This window comes from Ursus arctos, chromosome X (assembly GCF_023065955.2).
Source record: "Ursus arctos isolate Adak ecotype North America chromosome X, UrsArc2.0, whole genome shotgun sequence".
Classification (NCBI taxonomy): domain Eukaryota; kingdom Metazoa; phylum Chordata; class Mammalia; order Carnivora; family Ursidae; genus Ursus; species Ursus arctos.
In genome coordinates this window covers 73,990,403-74,007,751 of record NC_079873.1, presented here as the reverse complement: position 1 = coordinate 74,007,751, position 17,349 = coordinate 73,990,403, and the positions used below count along the sequence as shown (strand labels likewise).

At 35.1% G+C, this 17,349-nt stretch overlaps 1 protein-coding gene across 7 annotated transcripts in view; it reads right to left on the bottom strand.

Annotated features, from left to right (window-relative positions):
* DIAPH2 (diaphanous related formin 2) overlaps positions 1-17,349 on the bottom strand; it is a 992,113-nt gene that overhangs the window by 227,216 nt on the left and 747,548 nt on the right. For all 7 annotated transcript variants that reach the window (XM_026483534.4, XM_057313012.1, XM_026483533.4 and 4 more), the window contains one exon: positions 5,165-5,329. In XM_026483534.4, the coding sequence (XP_026339319.2) occupies positions 5,165-5,329 (165 nt within the window). The remainder of the gene's footprint in view (positions 1-5,164; positions 5,330-17,349) is intronic.

The following is a 17,349-nucleotide window of genomic DNA, read 5'->3' as shown; positions in this document are numbered from 1 at the left end:
TATACCCAATCTTTTCATGCAAAAATTCATCCTCATTCAAGGCAAATTGCCTTTAATGAATGAATAAAAACGTTCTGTATATATCAATTTAGTCTTTTGAGTCTAACTAACTGCAGGTGTTCACTTTGGCTTTTCAATTATACTTTAGATTTAGACATGATTGAGGCCTTATAAAGAGGAAGACGGCTTGAGAGAAATGAGAACTTCTCAAAATTAAATATCTCCATAAGCCAACATGGGTATATAAGGAGCTCTCATGCAAGTTTAGGTTTTGAAAGGACAATTACTTAAGATAGAAGGAAGACCATCCCCAAATGAGAATTAAGATAAGAATAATAACCTCAGTTTCATAATTCCCCAAGCCATACTAGCTATGGGAGCAATGAAGGCATAATGGCAATCACACTTTTGCCTCTGAGCCTTCATTTAATTTTAATGCTGTGCTCCCAAAGTTTCTCTCTGTTCTAAGAGGCTCAGGTCCTCTTAGACACTTGGTGTTTTGTTCTGCTGCTTCCACTTTTATACTTCACCTTTACCAGACTGGGAGGAGAATTCACATAAAGTGATTATGGCTCAGTCAGCCAAGCATAGATGGTCTGGCCTTTAAGTAACCATAGTTCTTTTGATTTTAGAAGCCACTTTAATTTCAAACAGTTTAGATTTCATCCTGAGGCTATAGAAAATTCATTAAACAATTTTAAGTCAGGAAAGTAACACTGTTTTGTTTGTTTTGTTTTCAGTTTTATTCTGACTTTAATGTGGTGACTGGATTAGAAGTATAAGTAGACACAGACACCAGTCAGAACATCCTTATAATAGTCCAGCTGAGAGATGGCAGAGACCCAGAGCTAAATAGCATCAGTGGGCTTGGAAAGAAATGAATGGATTATAAGACATTTAGGAGATAGAAGCAAGAAGATTGAATCATGGCATAAATATAGCTATCACTTAGCCTCCTAACACTTAATCATTTTAATATTCATCTAAGAGCTATTCAAAAGTTGTTAAAGGAAATTCTGATTTAAAAATGTTAAAGTTTATTTATCAAATGAATAGCAGCAAATACTTATTTTGTTGAGGGGAAATTTTAAAGCACGATTAATAGTAATGGTAACATTTTCTTCTTAAGTTATGTAAATGAATCCATTAATTCTATAAAGACTTGTTCCTATAGTTCCAGTATATAAGATACAGAAAGAAAACACACACAAAACAAAAATTAATTGAGTGCCTGGGTAACATATTGTTCTTTAAAAAACAAAACATATTGTTCTTTAAAAAACAGAATCAACAGGAAACTGACAGATTTCAGAGACTATATATATATATATATATATATTTTTTTTTTTTTTTTAAAGATTGTATTTATTTATTTGACAGAGAGACAGCCAGCGAGAGAGGGAACACAAGCAGGGGGAGTGGGAGAGGAAGAAGCAGGCTCATAGCGGAGGGGCCTGATGTGGGGCTCGATCCCAGAACGCCGGAACCACACTCTGAGCTGAAGGCAGACGCTTAATGACTGAGCCATCCAGGCGCCCCAAGAAATATTTTCTATAATTTATTTGGAGCTATGAAAGTTACGAAGTATAATAGTTGCCTCAAACACTTTCCCAACAGCTGAAATCAATTTTTATGCCTAAGCAAGATACTGCATGGCAGTGAAACATATAAGGTTCACTGATTTTGGATATTCTATTCACAGTATCTCCAAAGAAAAAAGACTGTGTAGCCAACTATTTGAACTAACCGAAGCATAAGGAAGAATAAACAAAAAAAGATGTCTAGACATTCTATAAATGTGGAATTTTATTTTCTTCCACAAAATATTCAACTTAAATTTAGGGATTATTAATTAATCTTGACTATATTATAAGCAGTTTTTTGAACTCTGATGATATCAGGAAGCTAACTTTAGAAAGGGAGACTTAATCGTGAATTCAGAAATGTTTCCAATTACATACATATCTTCATGCTAATATATAGGACACTCATCTTGAGTATCTTTAACATCCTCAGTTGAGTAATATATAATATGAAGGATATTAATAATTAATACAGCAGCATCTCATAGAGATTATCCAATTTTGCTTTCATTAATTTGAATGTGATTATTTTGAGAAAGGTCTTAATCCATAATGTCAAACCCTTTTGTTTATTTCCATTTTCCCCATCTTTTAGAGGATATCTCTCTGAGGGAGATTTTTTGGTATGTGCATTTTGTTTATGCTATACATGCCAAATAGATCTCCCAAGATGAAACTCTGAGCTCGTTTGGAAGTAATTTTTGGTAGCACATGAATCAGAACTCTTATTTTCTTCTCGGCAATACTGGTATTTTATTGCTTCTATCTATAGTCCAATATGCTTTTAGCAGTAGGAACCGTGAAGCCAAATACACAAAACACTAAGAAAATGGGAACTTCTGGCGATTACAATTTTTTGTCTCTTTTTCAGGGTTCTTCCCTCCCCCGGGAGAGTGAAATCACTTTAAGCTCACTATGAAACAGGAACACAGTGAGCACAAATGATTGACTGAAGTTGGTGATGTTGATTTAGGAGTGTTCAGCTTATTATAGGTCAGGTGTAAAACCCTTAAACCTGCTTGTCAAAGTTTACTTGTCAAACACCTATGGGTTTTTCCAGAATCTGCCCAAGTGTCACTTTCTTTGCGAAGGCTTCTCAGGCCAGCTCAGGCAGGTTTAGGCAGCTCTTCCTTTACATTATTATAGCACCTTGATATTCCTAAGGCAGCACTATCAAATGACATTGTATTTACTTGTCTGTCTCTTTTCATTCACGGATAGAGAGACACTATTTTCTTCCTTTTATCTCTGGACTAGAGCATTACCAAAATCAAATTGGTTCTCAGTAAATAATAATCAAATGGATGGACAGGGTATGGCTAATAATATTCTCCATCTGCATAGCATAGGTTATGAAGTGTTTTCACATAGCACTGAGAAAGACATGTCAGGAATTATCACCTATATTTTATAAATGAGCAAACTGATGCCCAGAGAGGTTACATAACCAACCCAAGTTCAAAACAACTAATAAGTTGCAAACTTAGCTCTCATGTTAGCAAGTCAATAATGATTTGTAGATAAAAATGATAGTAATAGTGTTCTGAAAGGCAGATGGCAGTGGCTGACCAGGATACATTGTAGGAGATGGTTACCTGTTTTGAAATCTTTAAAATCAATCTTAGCAGGATCTCAAGAAAGTAACATAAGTGTACACAAAACTGGACTTCAGAATATCAACTTATTTACAATGAGAATAATTTGTGACAGATTATTTCCCTGTACTCAAGCTATACACAAAGTGCAGTCAGTAGAAAAATATATCCTATTTATGTATGTAATTCTCGTGACTCTCTGCAATTCTATGGCTCATAGACTTCTAAAGAGGAATAAGTTCTTAGAGATCAGGAATAAAATCACTTCATTTTAATAAATAAATGCCTAGCTATGAAGGATAAATGACTTATATAAACTCACACAGCTTATTAGTGACAGCACCAGGCCACAGAGTCAGGTTTTCTTAAAAATGGTATCATTACATTAAAAAAAAACAACTTATGATTGAGGAGTAATACCACTATAGTTCTAGTTCTTAGCAAGATTTCTAAGCATCTAGCTAACATGATTAAACATAGGCTGCCACACAGGAATTGTCCTTAAATGCTGTAAAATGGGAGTACATCAAATTCTATTCTATGACTGTGTTACCAGGGAGGTGAGGGGCACTAATGTGATGTGTTTTCACATCTAATTCATGTTAAAACAAGGCACTTTTTAATAGAGATTGACAATATTAATTATATTTATATCCATTTACCCATAGACATTGATGTTACAAAAATAATTTATTGGATTTATCTTTTCAATGTGTCAACTGAAGTGTATTTTCTAGTCTCTATTCCTTTTCAACATATTTTTTTCTTCTTGAAAACAGTCCAAGTAGATATAACGTAGGTATTCATGGGTTCACGTCATATTTATAACTTTTAAGTTTTGAAAATAAGTGGGTGAGTCATTGCCAGAACATATTTTATTACTTACTGGCCAGGTAAAAAGTTAAATATGCGTGTCTGTTAAGGGGCAAACACCAAAGACCAAAATAAGCTAAGATTCTCAGGAAAAAAAAAAAAAAAGACAAATGATTATATTTATGAAAGCTTTTTTTTTTTAGGCTTCTAGCACCAAAAATAGGATGTGCTCTGGGTTATATGTCCTTAGTAGATAAAAGCAAATGCTTTCCAAAAAATATCTGTATCTCACAGACTGTGCAAGTCATACCATAATCCAACAATTTCACGGGGCAACATAGTTAATTAAGAGAGAGCGCCTTATTTAGCAAATAACTGCTCTGGGGATAGAAACATACCTCAAACTGCAATGAATTCGTTTGCTAATTGATCTTCCTGTTGGGGGTAGTTGTTAGAATTCCTCTTTAAAATAAATAAAACTTTACTTATTTGATATCAACTATTATGTGTATCTTTCTATTACTATCATAATTGGAGTCTATGCTCATCTATTTTTTCACTGGATGCAGAGAACTATTTCCACAACATTTATACAGCAAAGGTTTTGCTTCCTTCTAGCATCATAACTGGCACCCTGATTACCCATCTCTAATTAATGCTAATATTTACTGTTATCCCCGAGAGTTATAGTTTGAAACAGGAGCCTACATTATGAAAGAAAATTTAAATATTCCAAGTCATTTATATAGTCTGATTTAGAACTGATTTCTCATACAGACTATGACAAAAACTTGCTCACAAACCATAGCATTTTATTGTATTAAGTGAAAGATGACTTTAGATATTAATTTTTAAGCTAGGTCAAATTATAATACTATGCTGTATAAAAATCAACATCATTTAAGTACCAATTCATTCATCTTCTTATAAAATTTCAGTAGAAAAATTCCCTTATATATCTAAAATTGAAGATAATTCATTTTAGTCCCCATTATATATCAAGCCAGCCAACCATTTTTATCTATGTCACAGGTATTAAATATCTGTCAATTCCTGTTAAAGGACTATAACATGAAATCAATATGATCAATAGGTACATAAAATGCTAATAGAAGAAATTATTTAAAAAACACAAACAACAGGGCTTGCAATCCTTTAAGATGTATTACTCACCAGAAACAAAGTCCGGAAGTTGCTGATATCACCAAAAAACTCTTCTATGCTCACTGTCTTAGAGTCAAAAATAAAGTATTCTCCAAGATTCTCATAGAGCTTTAGCATGTTGTTGTGCATGGTGAACAGTTTTTCATACTGGTCTCTGGCACTCTTTGTAAAGCTGTAGCTTTCTGTTAAGGAACGTGACCCAATAGTACCTTAAAGGCAATCACTAGATGTTAAGATTGAATTATACCATCATTTTTATAAATACTTATGTATTAATTTGCCACAATTGCCATAACATATACCACAGACTGGGTAGCTTAAACAACAGAAATGTACTCTTCTGGAAGCTACAAGTTCAATATCAAGGTGTTGGCAAGTTTGGTTTCTTCTGTGGCCTCTCTCCCTAGCTCGTAGATGGCCACCTTCTCACTCTATCTTCACACGGTGGTCCCTCTGCCTGGGTTTGTGTCCTCATCTCCTCTTCTTATGAAGATACCAGTCATACTGGAGTAGGGTACACCCTAAGGACTTCATTTTAACTTAAGTCTCTTTAAAACCCTATCTCCAAATACTGTCAGTCACGTTCTGAGATTCTGGGGGTTAGGGCTTCAACATACACATTTTTGCGGGGACACAGTTCAGTCCATAATAACTTGCTAGAGTCATTATATTGGTTAATGAATTTCAAAAATTTGTAAATTAGGCAGAACTAGCTAACGTATAACCATGAAAAACGTATTTGCTAAATGAAAGCATATAAGTACAAATACCAGAAAACTGCCTCAGTTATCTTTTAACGAACAAGGTAGGGCAGAAACAACAATAAAAAACTTAGAAAAAAATTCTCTTTTTAAATACACATATTCTACTTAGAGAGAGGTCACAGTGAATTCTATATATAGGCTGTGTGTGTGTGTGTGTGTCCCACATAAAGAGGGGAAGGAGAGGGAGAGAGAAGGAGGGAAGGCAAGACGGAGGTATGAAGAGAATGGGAGAAGAGGGAGAGGGAGAAAGGGCAAAGGGAAAGAGGGGGAGAGATTCTGCTATAGCGCTAGAACCTTAATCACCCACCCAAAGGACCTGCTAAAACCCAGACTGCTGTTTGCTGGGACTGAGCCTAGGAGCCTGAGAATTAGAATTCTAATGAGTTTCCCAGGTGATGCTGAGGCTGCCAGTCCCAGATACACTTTGAGTAGTATGCTCTAGAAAAGCTGTTTATCCAGAAATTAATTACATCATTGTTTTTAAAATGTTATCAAAAAAGTGATAACAACCAATACCAAAATATAAATGAATCAAATGTAAATGTGTCTGACTAAAGGTATCATTATATATAAATTTATCCTTAAAGAAAGAAATTATAGTACTTTCTTCCTGATTATAGAGGATATAGATAGAGAAAAAAATTATCTCTTTAGAGGTGCCTGCATGGCTCAGTTGGTTAAGCTTCAGACTCTTGATTTTGGGTCAGGTCATGATCTTAGGGTCACAAGATGGAGCCCTGTGATGGGTTCTGTGCCAAGTGTGGAGCCTGCTTAATATTCTCTCTTTCCCTCTCCCTCTGCTCCCCCTGCCCAAAAGAATCCCAAGCAGACTCTGCGCTGAGTGCAGAGCCCAACTCAGGGCTCAATTTCAGGACCCTGAGATCACGACCTGAGCCAAAACCAAGAGTCAGACGCTTAGCTGACTGTGCCACCCAAGCGCCCCAATCTCTTTCTCTCTTTCAAAAAAAAATCTCTTTAGGCGACTTAGAAAACAAAAACAAACTAAAATGTTCAATAACTAAGAAGCAAGTATTGTGAACATTCTGGAGTATTCTAGTCTTTCTTCTATGGCTAATAACTTTTGAATGTAAATTGGTAAGAATGCTTCAGAGAAAGGTGAGTGGGCTAACAATGAAGAATAAACGAAACCAAATCCACCTTTAAAAATCACAGATAAATTTTAAATAATCAATAATGATCACAGAAGTAAAGTGTCATTATGTGAAAAGGTAAAATACTTAGAATTATAAAAGAAGGATAATAGCATAGTTTGGGGCATGCTATTATAAGGTCCACTATAGTGTATTAATATATTATGGTAGTATTGTTTTATCAGATACTGATAAATATGTTTTGAAATAACCGATTTTATGATTTTAAGATTAATCTTAAAATTTACAAATATAAATACACAAAATTTCTAAAAACATAAATCTCATATTTAAGATTTTCTGAATTCTTCAGTATGTTTTATTTTAACTTGGGGCCAAATTTATTTTTGAGGGGAACACAGCTCTTGTTTTACAATGGAAGTCAATGGAGAAAATCAGACCATTTCTTTTTGTTTTGTTTTGTTTTTTCAGACCATTTCTGGAAAATTACTTTGCAGCTAACACTTACTGGATACAATGTGATTTTAAAAATGAGACAGGACCCTACCTATGTTCTTTCTTACACTACTTAAATATTAGAATTCACATTAGCAATACAACAACCTCCTCCCTGCTAACAATCTTCAACTCTTTCAACCCTTAAGTCCATTTTGACCTCAATAGACCAAAAGAATGAATGCATTTTGACTTACTCTAATTTCTTTTTGCCAACAAAAGGATCTCATATAATGCTACATACACATTTGAGACTATCACCATATATCTTTGACTCCTAAGAAAGTGTTAAACATTTTGTTTAAGAGTTGCAGAAATAAGACAATACTCTTCATTTCCTAGCACAGAATGAAAGTGAGATTTTTGTTTGCTAGTCTCTCTTACCTAAACTCTCTGCATGAGAGACTTGCTAGGCATAAATGTTATCAAAGTTCACTTACTTGTACTCTATTTGCAATGAAAAGTACTAAACTGTATATTTCACAAGGCTCAACATCTGTACCACATAGAGAAAAGCCAAAGCTAAAAAAAGGGGAAAAAAAACTATGTTTCCCATTTATCATAACAGTTTTTCACCAGCTACAATATGTCCATGTAGTGATATACAACTTCATAAATTTGTTCTGGAAAAAAAAAAACTGATTGCAGAAATTCTGTGTACCAAAGTGAGAAAATTTGAAAAATCCTGGGAAAGGCTTATCTTAGAAATAACAAACAGAAAGCAGCCCAATCTCCAAGTCCTTTACTTATCTTCTTCAAAGTGATTATTTTGTAAAAGGCATATATGGCATATGAGTCAGCACTGGAAATCTTTCACGAATGCAAGAAAGTCACCAAATCCTAACTGGGACTCCAGGTATAAAAGAGCTAGACACCATCATTCCTTTTCATCCTTTAATTTCATTTAGGAAATTTTTATTTTATTTTTTTGAGCAGGCATTAAATTCACCGTTTAGTACTATGCTAAGCATTGTGATGGCTGTAATGATCATTAAAGCCTAATCCAGCCCCTTAAGAAGTTTACAATCTAATATTACAAATAATTCTACCATCATTAATTTGCATTTGTATGGAATTTTACCATTTACAATATACTTTCCCTTCCGTTATGTCTCATACTCTTCATAACAATCTTATAAAAAAGGCAGAGAAATACCAGTGTTCAAATTTTAGAGTTGTAGAAACTGGATGGCACTCATCCATCTAGGGTCAGCATGTAGTAAGGGAATCAGAATATGCCATCCCAAAATATGCTTATTTGCCATAGATTTTTATTTATTTATTTGTTTACTTTTACTTCAAGTTTTTATTTAAATTCCAGTTAACATATAGTGTAATATTAGTTTCAAAGGTAGAATTTAATGATTCATCACTTATATACAACACCTAGTGCTCATCACAAGTGCCCTCCTTATTACCTATCACCCATTTAAGTCATCCTCCTGCCCACCTCCCCTCCAGCAGCCCTCAGTTTGTTCTCTATAGTTAAGAGTCTGTTTTATGGTTTGCCTCTTTCTTATTTTCCCCTTATGTTCATCTGTTTCGTTTCTTAAATTCCACCTATGAGTGCAATCATATGGTATTTGTCTTTCTCTAAATGGGAGAAGATATTTGCAAATGACATATCTGATAAAGGCTTAGTATACAAAATCTATAAAGAACTTATCAAACTCAACACCCCCAAAAAACAATCCAGTTAAGAAATGGGCAGATGGCATAGATTATTTTGAGCTGATTGAGAAACAGCAGACATAAGAAAAGCTCTGAAAAGAATAAAAGTTACCTTTTTGAAAGGGGAATTTACATTTATAAAGGATGGCTCCCTCTCTGTACCAGAAAGAGAAATATGACTCTAAATCACAAGAGAATCAATGGTATCCAGGGTACCAACCATTAAGCTGCAGATTTAAATGTGCATAACAAATTTTACTACGTTTGTTTATGGTGAGTTTCCTGTTAACCATTCTCCCCCTTCCTTAAAATGAGTGTCCTCACACCATTCTTGTCTTTAGCTGAAGATGGTATTTAAACTGGTACCTTAGTATCCAAAATATATAAAGAAATTATACAACTCAACACCCCCAAAACGATCCAGTTAAAAAATGGGCAGAAGACACAGAGCAGACATTTCTCCAAAGACATCCAGATGGCGGACAGACAAATAAGATGCTCAACATAACTCATCAGCAGGGAAATGCAAACCAAAACTATAATGAGATATCACCTCACACCTGTCAGAATGGCTGATGTCAAAAACGCAAGAAACAGTGTTGGAGAGGATATGGAGAAATAGGAACACTTTTGCACTGTTGGTTGGAGGACAAAATGGTGCAGCCACTATGGAAAACAACCTAGAGGTTCCTCAAAAAGTTAAAAATAGAACTACCCTATGATCCAGTAATCACACTACTGGGTATTTACTCAAAAAATACAAAAATACACCAATTCAAAGGGATACATGCACCTCTACGTTTATTGCAGCATTATTTACAATAGTCAAATTATGGGAACAGCTCAAGCATCCATGTATGGATGAATTGATAAAGAAAGGTCACACACACACACACACACACACACACACACACACGCAGGAATACTATTCAGCCATAAAAAAGAATAAAATCTTGCCATTTGCAACATATGGATGGAGTTACAGAGTATAATGCCAAGCGAAATAAGCCAGTCACAGAAAGACAAATACCATATGATCTCATTCATATGTGGATTTTAAGTAACAAAACAAATGAGCAAAGGACAAAAAAAAAAAAAAAAAAAGAGAGAGAGAGAGAGATAAACCAAGAAACAGATCTTCACTATAGAAAACAAACTGATAGTTACCAGAGGGGAGGTAGGTTGGAGGAATGGGTGAAATAGAGGATGGGGATTAAAGAGCACACTTATGATGAACACTGAGCAATGTATAGAATTGCTGAATCACTGTATTGTACACCTGAAGCTAACATAACACTGTATGCTATCTATACTGGAATGGAAGAAATCTTAATTAAAAAAAAAATAAACTGGTGGCTTAGGCTACCTCAGGGAGTTACTCATTTTCCCCCTGGTATTTCCCATGTATATATTAGGTGTATTTGTTAATAAACTTCTGTTTGGTTTTTTTCTTGTTAATCTGTCTTTTATTACAGTGGGGGGGGTCTCAGTGAGGAATTCAGAAGGGTAGAGGGAAAATTATTTTTCCTCAGCTACTGGACCCATCATGATAGTCCCTTGCATAATACCTAGTCTAACGTTCTTATGATATGGTGGAATGTATTATTTATAATGACAACCATCATATTGCCAAATTCAATGCTCATCCCACTGTCCTCCTTTTGATGTCTCAGCAGATTCAGATACATTTAGCCACTCAGTTTCTATGACAGCCACCCTCATGCTTAAAATATTTTTTCTCTTACCTCCTCTCCTTCTCTGGTAACTTCTACAAAACTTTAGAGTACACTAAAGGCCTGATCCTGAGTCCTCTATCTCCATTCTCTCTAACTGATCTAAGTAATTCACATGACTTTAAATACCATGTATATTGGTGACTTCTCCCCTCCAAATTATATATCTAGTCCCACTCTGTTCCCTGAGATACTAAGTTTTATAATCAACTGCCTACTTGTCATCTCTATTTGAATGCTGTTGTTGTTGTTTTAAGTGGACTCTCTTGGTATCACAAATGTTAATCCTCTCCTGAAAACCCTGTAATAATTTATCATAACTCTTGGAATAAAATCTATACTACTTCTCAGGGTGTATAACGATCCACATGATCTGGCCTCTACTCACCTCTGCAACCTAATGTCATCTCTTTCTCCCCCTTAAGCACTATGACCAGTCACATTAACCCTTTTTCCCCCCTTGAACATACCAAGCTCTCATACCCAACTCAGGGACTTTGTACTTGCTGTTCTTTCTGCTTAGAATGCTTCTTTTTCATCAGATCAGTCAATCTCACCTCAAATGCCACCTCCTCACAGAGGCTTTCCCAAACCACTGAATCTAAAATATCCACTTCTGGGACACCTGGATGATGCAGTTGGTTGAGCTACTGACTCTTGGTTTTGGCTCAGGTCATGATCCCAGAGTCATGAGATCAAGCCCTGCATCAGGCTCTGCGTTCAGCATGGAGTCTGCTTAAGATTCTCTCCCTCTCCCTCTGCCCCTCCCCCTGCTTTCTAAAATAAATAAATTTTTAAAATATCCACTCCATCACTATTACTGTTGCTTTCTTTGTTTCATTATGCAAACTTATAACTATCAGATATTATTTATTTTTTTATTTAATTCTTTATTGCTTGTCTTTCCCTACTTAAAAATGCGGCCCATGCAGAAGATATGAACAGACACTTTTCTAATGAAGACATACAAATGGCTAACAGACACATGAAAAAATGTCCAAAATCATTAGCCATCAAGGAAATTCAAATCAAAACCACACTGAGATACCACCTTACGCCAGTTAGAATGGCAAAAATTGACAAGGCAAGAAACAACAATTGTTGGAGAGGATGTGGAGAAAGGGGATCCCTCCTACATTGTTGGTGGGAATGCAAGTTGGTACAGCCACTCTGGAAAACAGTGTGGAGGTCCCTTAAAAAGTTAAAAATTGAGCTACCCTATGATCCAGCCATTGCACTACTGGGTATTTACCCCAAAGATACAGACGTAGTAAAGAGAAGGGCCATATGCACCCCAATGTTCATAGCAGCAATGTCCACAATAGCTAAATCGTGGAAGGAGCCGAGATGCCCTTCAACAGATGACTGGATTAAGAAGTTGTGGTCCTTATATACAATGGAATATTACTCAGCTATCAGAAAGAACGAGTTCTCAACATTTGCTACAACATGGACGGCACTGGAGGAGATAATGCTAAGTGAAATAAGTCAAGCAGAGAAAGACAACTATCATATGATTTCTCTCATCTATGGAACATAAGAACTAGGATGATTGGTAGGGGAAGAAAGGGATAAAGAAAGGGGGGGTAATCAGAAGGGGGAATGAAACATGAGAGACTATGGACTATGAGAAACAAACTGAGGGCCTCAGAGGGGAGGGGGGTGGGGGAATGGGATAGGCCGGTGATGGGTAGTAAGGAGGGCACGTATTGCATGGTGCACTGGGTGTTATATACAACTAATGAATCATCGAGCCTTACATCGGAAACCGGGGATGTACTGTATGGTGACTAACATAATATAATAAAAAATCATTAAAAAAAAAACACACTATAGTGGAGGTCCCTTAAAAAGTTAAAAATTGAGTTACCCTATGATCCAGCCATTGCACTACTGGGTGTTTACCCCAAAGATACAGACGTAGTGAAGAGAAGGGCCATATGCACCCCAATGTTCATAGCAGCAATGTCCACAATAGCTAAATCGTGGAAGGAGCTGAGATGCCCTTCAACAGATGACTGGATTAAGAAGTTGTGGTCCATATATACAATGGAATATTACTCAGCTATCAGAAGGAACGAGTTCTCAACATTTGCTACAACATGGACGGCACTGGAGGAGATAATGCTAAGTGAAATAAGTCAAGCAGAGAAAGACAACTATCATATGATTTCTCTCATCTATGGAACATAAGAACTAAGATGATCAGTAGGGGAAGAAAGGGATAAAGAAAGGGGGGGTAATCAGAAGGGGGAATGAAACATGAGAGACTATTGACTATGAGAAACAAACTGAGGGCCTCAGAGGGGAGGGGGGTGGGGGAATGGGATAGGCCGGTGATGGGTAGTAAGGAGGGCACGTATTGCATGGTGCACTGGGTGTTATATACAACTAATGAATCATCGAGCCTTACATCGGAAACCGGGGATGTACTGTATGGTGACTAACATAATAAAATAAAAAATCATTATAAAAAAAAAACCACACTATAAAAAGTAAAAGTAAAAAATAAAAATAAAAAAAATAAAAACCATCATGTAGCCACTTTGACTTAGAACAATAATAAAATCTTGTAGCTGTGAAAAAAAAATAAAAAAATAAAAAATAAAAATGTGGCCCATGAATAGACTTTCATGTCTTATTGACCACTGACTCATCAGCACCTAGAATAGTGCCTGGCACATAGTAGAAATATTATCAGTGACAAAAGATTATGGGGTACTTTGGGAAGGATGATTAGACTCTCCTGGGATTCAAAAGTAGAGTGACCTCTTCCCATCTGCTTAAACAACCTTGGGAGTTTTTGAAATATTTAGAGAGAAGAACCCTGAGAAAACAATGGACTTTCAAAGAAGAATTTCCAAGATGAGGTAATTCATAGTACTTTATATCCTTAAAATAAGGAAAACCTTAAGGTGGTAAAGTGAGCATATCCTATATATATAAAGTACTTATCAAATATAAGTGGGGAAAAGCAATTTAGAGCAATTTTTCTTTTAATATTTGACTTAAATTCCTTACTCTACAAAGACAAATATTTCTGATTTTTCCAGCTTGGAAGTTAGTCAAAATAACTGTGAATTAAAATTGCATCATCTTCTCCCTAAGAGAAGCGTTCATTGCAAGGTTGATAAACTAAAAGGTGTTCAACATTTTAAAACACTAGCTGGTAAAATGTTAAACTTTGTAAGTATTAATTTTAAACCATTTGATCTTAATCTTGAACTGAACCTGGAAATTCAATTTATGAAACACATATCATAACTCTCATAAAGCCTTTTTATATAAACTCACTTGAAAATCTGACCTAGGGAAAGTCTTCACTTACTTGGGCATTTATGTACTATACAGAATTGTCTAAAGCTTCATAATCTATATTTTTGTGTGACTGTATATAAATTTGTGGAGTATATTCCTTAGTAATATTGTAAGAGCATGGACTTAAAATTCAACCTGAAACAGCTATAATTCATCCATAGGCATTTAGTCAAATAAAAGCAAATTATTTTCTTTATACTTTTAGATATATTATATACCATTTTTCACTATTTTTGGTAGCTATGCCTACTTGTCTATAAATTGGTTAAAGGCAGGTATTGTTATCCCTTGCCTTCTAACTGGTAAAATAGCTGATAGGGTTCAGGACATGCTACCCCAAAATATGGCACCATGGCATATTCAAAATTTTAAGAGAAGGGAGGAAGCAGGAAGGTCACTCTGACCTTCTCCTGAAGCAAGTTATAAGACCTCCATGTGTGAAGTGGCTTCCTTATACCCTGAGGGAAAAAAAACCCTTATTTCCAAGATAGAGGGATACTGAGAAGAACCTGAATGAACAGGGCTTGCTAAGTTCCCCTCAGTTTAATACACTTAGCTTATGCTTTTTGCCCTATTATACCTTTCCACAACTTTGTAGTCTTGAGCAAATCTAGCATAAGAAAAAAGAAGTTTAACAATCTCTTTGGGTCTTCATTTCCTAATGAAGGTTCCCACATCATGTGAAAGTTATATTCAATAAATCTCTATGCTTTGCTCCTGTTAATAATCTCTTTGTCAGCTTAATTTTTAGACCTACCAAGAGATCCTGAGAGGGTTGAGGAAAACTTTTTCCTCCCTTGCATAGTATTGCTTCATCAAATACTAGGCAGACAACACTATTTATCATTTACTTAATTTTGATATAAAGAGTAATTGTTATCACAGAAATCTTGTTCCAATAGAACCAAAATAAACATTAGCAGGGCATTGGGGATGAAGAAGTTTATGTATCTCACAGCTAATTGAGTTAAAGCAGTTCTTAAATGTTCTCATTTTCATAGGGAGTACATTAGTTATGATTTTAATAAAAAACTTTAAATTTGAAATAGCATTACTGTTGGATTATTGAGAACATGGAAAAATCAGCTTGAGATCCACTTAACCTTCACACAAGCTTTAGTTAGCAACATGGCATAATTATTCATTAAAATAAAAGGAAGTCACAAATACACACTCCATTGAAGAATATAAATATCATTTCCTCTTTTCATAGCCTGCCAGAAAATATTCCTCTAAATGCGAAAAAGAAAATATTAATGTTTCAATTTGAGTCTATCATTTTTAGTAAAAAATTGATATTTCAAAGAAATTTATCTTTTAAAAATAACATTAACGCATATTAAAGTAGTTGGAATTTACTTACAAATCACACATTATATGATGAATAGGTGTGGACAAATATTTTAAAATGTGAAACATTAACAAAGACAATAAGGAATGCATCTATTAATTTCCATTTGGATTCAACACAATACTTTAAAATAGTTTAGAATATAGACTACAAAATTCTTTTAAAAATCACATTACAAAACTTAGGCATAGGACACTTAATATAACAAAGATACCATAGTTAATGATAAAAATTTTGAACCAAGATCCCCAGTTTTTAACATATAGGAGGCAATTATGTTACTGGAGAGATGAAACCATTTTGTAGTGACCCCACTTTTCCACAGATGGCCTAAGTCAGCCAGGTATAAAGAAAATGTTTTTAAATCAGCTTCCAGTTAAAGCCACAAATGTGATGACAAAGGTAAGAGGTACACTCAGAACTCCTTTTCTCTACCCCCTGTCAATTATTCACTCCCTTTTGTCTTTTGTGTAGATTTTTTACCCTTCCTTTGAAAACGGACCACCTCTGCATTCTTAGACACCCAACAGAGTGATTTTTTCATTCATTTATTCAAATCTATTTATTAAGTGCCTGCTATGTGCCAGGTATCTTCTAGGTGCTGAGAATACAGTAGTAAATATTCACAAAAGGTCACTGGTCACTGCTTTCATAGACATTATAGTTTAGTGGGAAGACATACATTAAACAAAGAAATATAAAAAATTAAAAATTGAAAAATAAATACAATTGTAAAGCAGAGGTTGTTAAAGAATGTATATTTGGGAGACTGGAGACCTGAAGGGGAAGAGCCAAGAGGAGGAACACTGGGGTAGAGTGTATGAAGGCTCTGGAAGATATTAAATATTCTAAGAACATGAAGAAGAGGAAAAAGGCCTGGGATGTGAAAACCTATGGAGTAAGTGGGAGACAGGAGGGAGAAAGTTCCTGAAGTGCATAGGGGCTAGATTCTACAGGTCTCTTAAGCATTTTGAAAATTTTCCTGAGAAAATTGTCTTTGGTGAGTTTTAAACAAGGAAGTGACAGGATCAGTTTTCTTCTGCTCAAAGGCATAAGAGATGCTAGCTAAATTCATACACACACACACACTACACTACACTACACTAAAAATAACAACAACAACAAAACCCTAGGACTAATGGAACATAGAATATTGTTCAAATGAGAGTAAGTCTCCTTGCTAATTCCTAACTACTGATAAGAGTATATATTATATAAATATTCAATTAAAGCATAAATTATTGATAAATTATTAAGAATGTTACATTGAATCAAAGGCAGTAAAAAACAGCAGGTGTTAGCAATGCATAACTATGCAGATTGGCATGCAAACAGTTGTGTTTAAAGTACGTAAGAGTTATGATTATACAATTTGAGATTGATGTGTATATTTTGGAATGCCAGTATTATTATTTAATATTCATAGCATGAATGCACAGACATTAATTAGATCAAGTCCTACCTCCAGCTTTACCTCACATTCAGTTCTCAGCATCATTTATCATGTAGCAACACTGTATACGAAACTGTGAGAGATTAAGTAGAGAAAAAGAAAGTAAAGTGATAAGACATGGTTTCTAACCCTCACTGAATTTATAAACTAGTGTTGAGAGACAGATAAAATAATAGCAGAGCAGCAACAGCAGAAAGTAACGTTTCCTGAACTCTGCAGTGAACCAGGAACTGAGTTAAATGCTTTATAAGTGTTGTCATATTTAACCCTCCCAATGGCCCTATGATGCATATATGC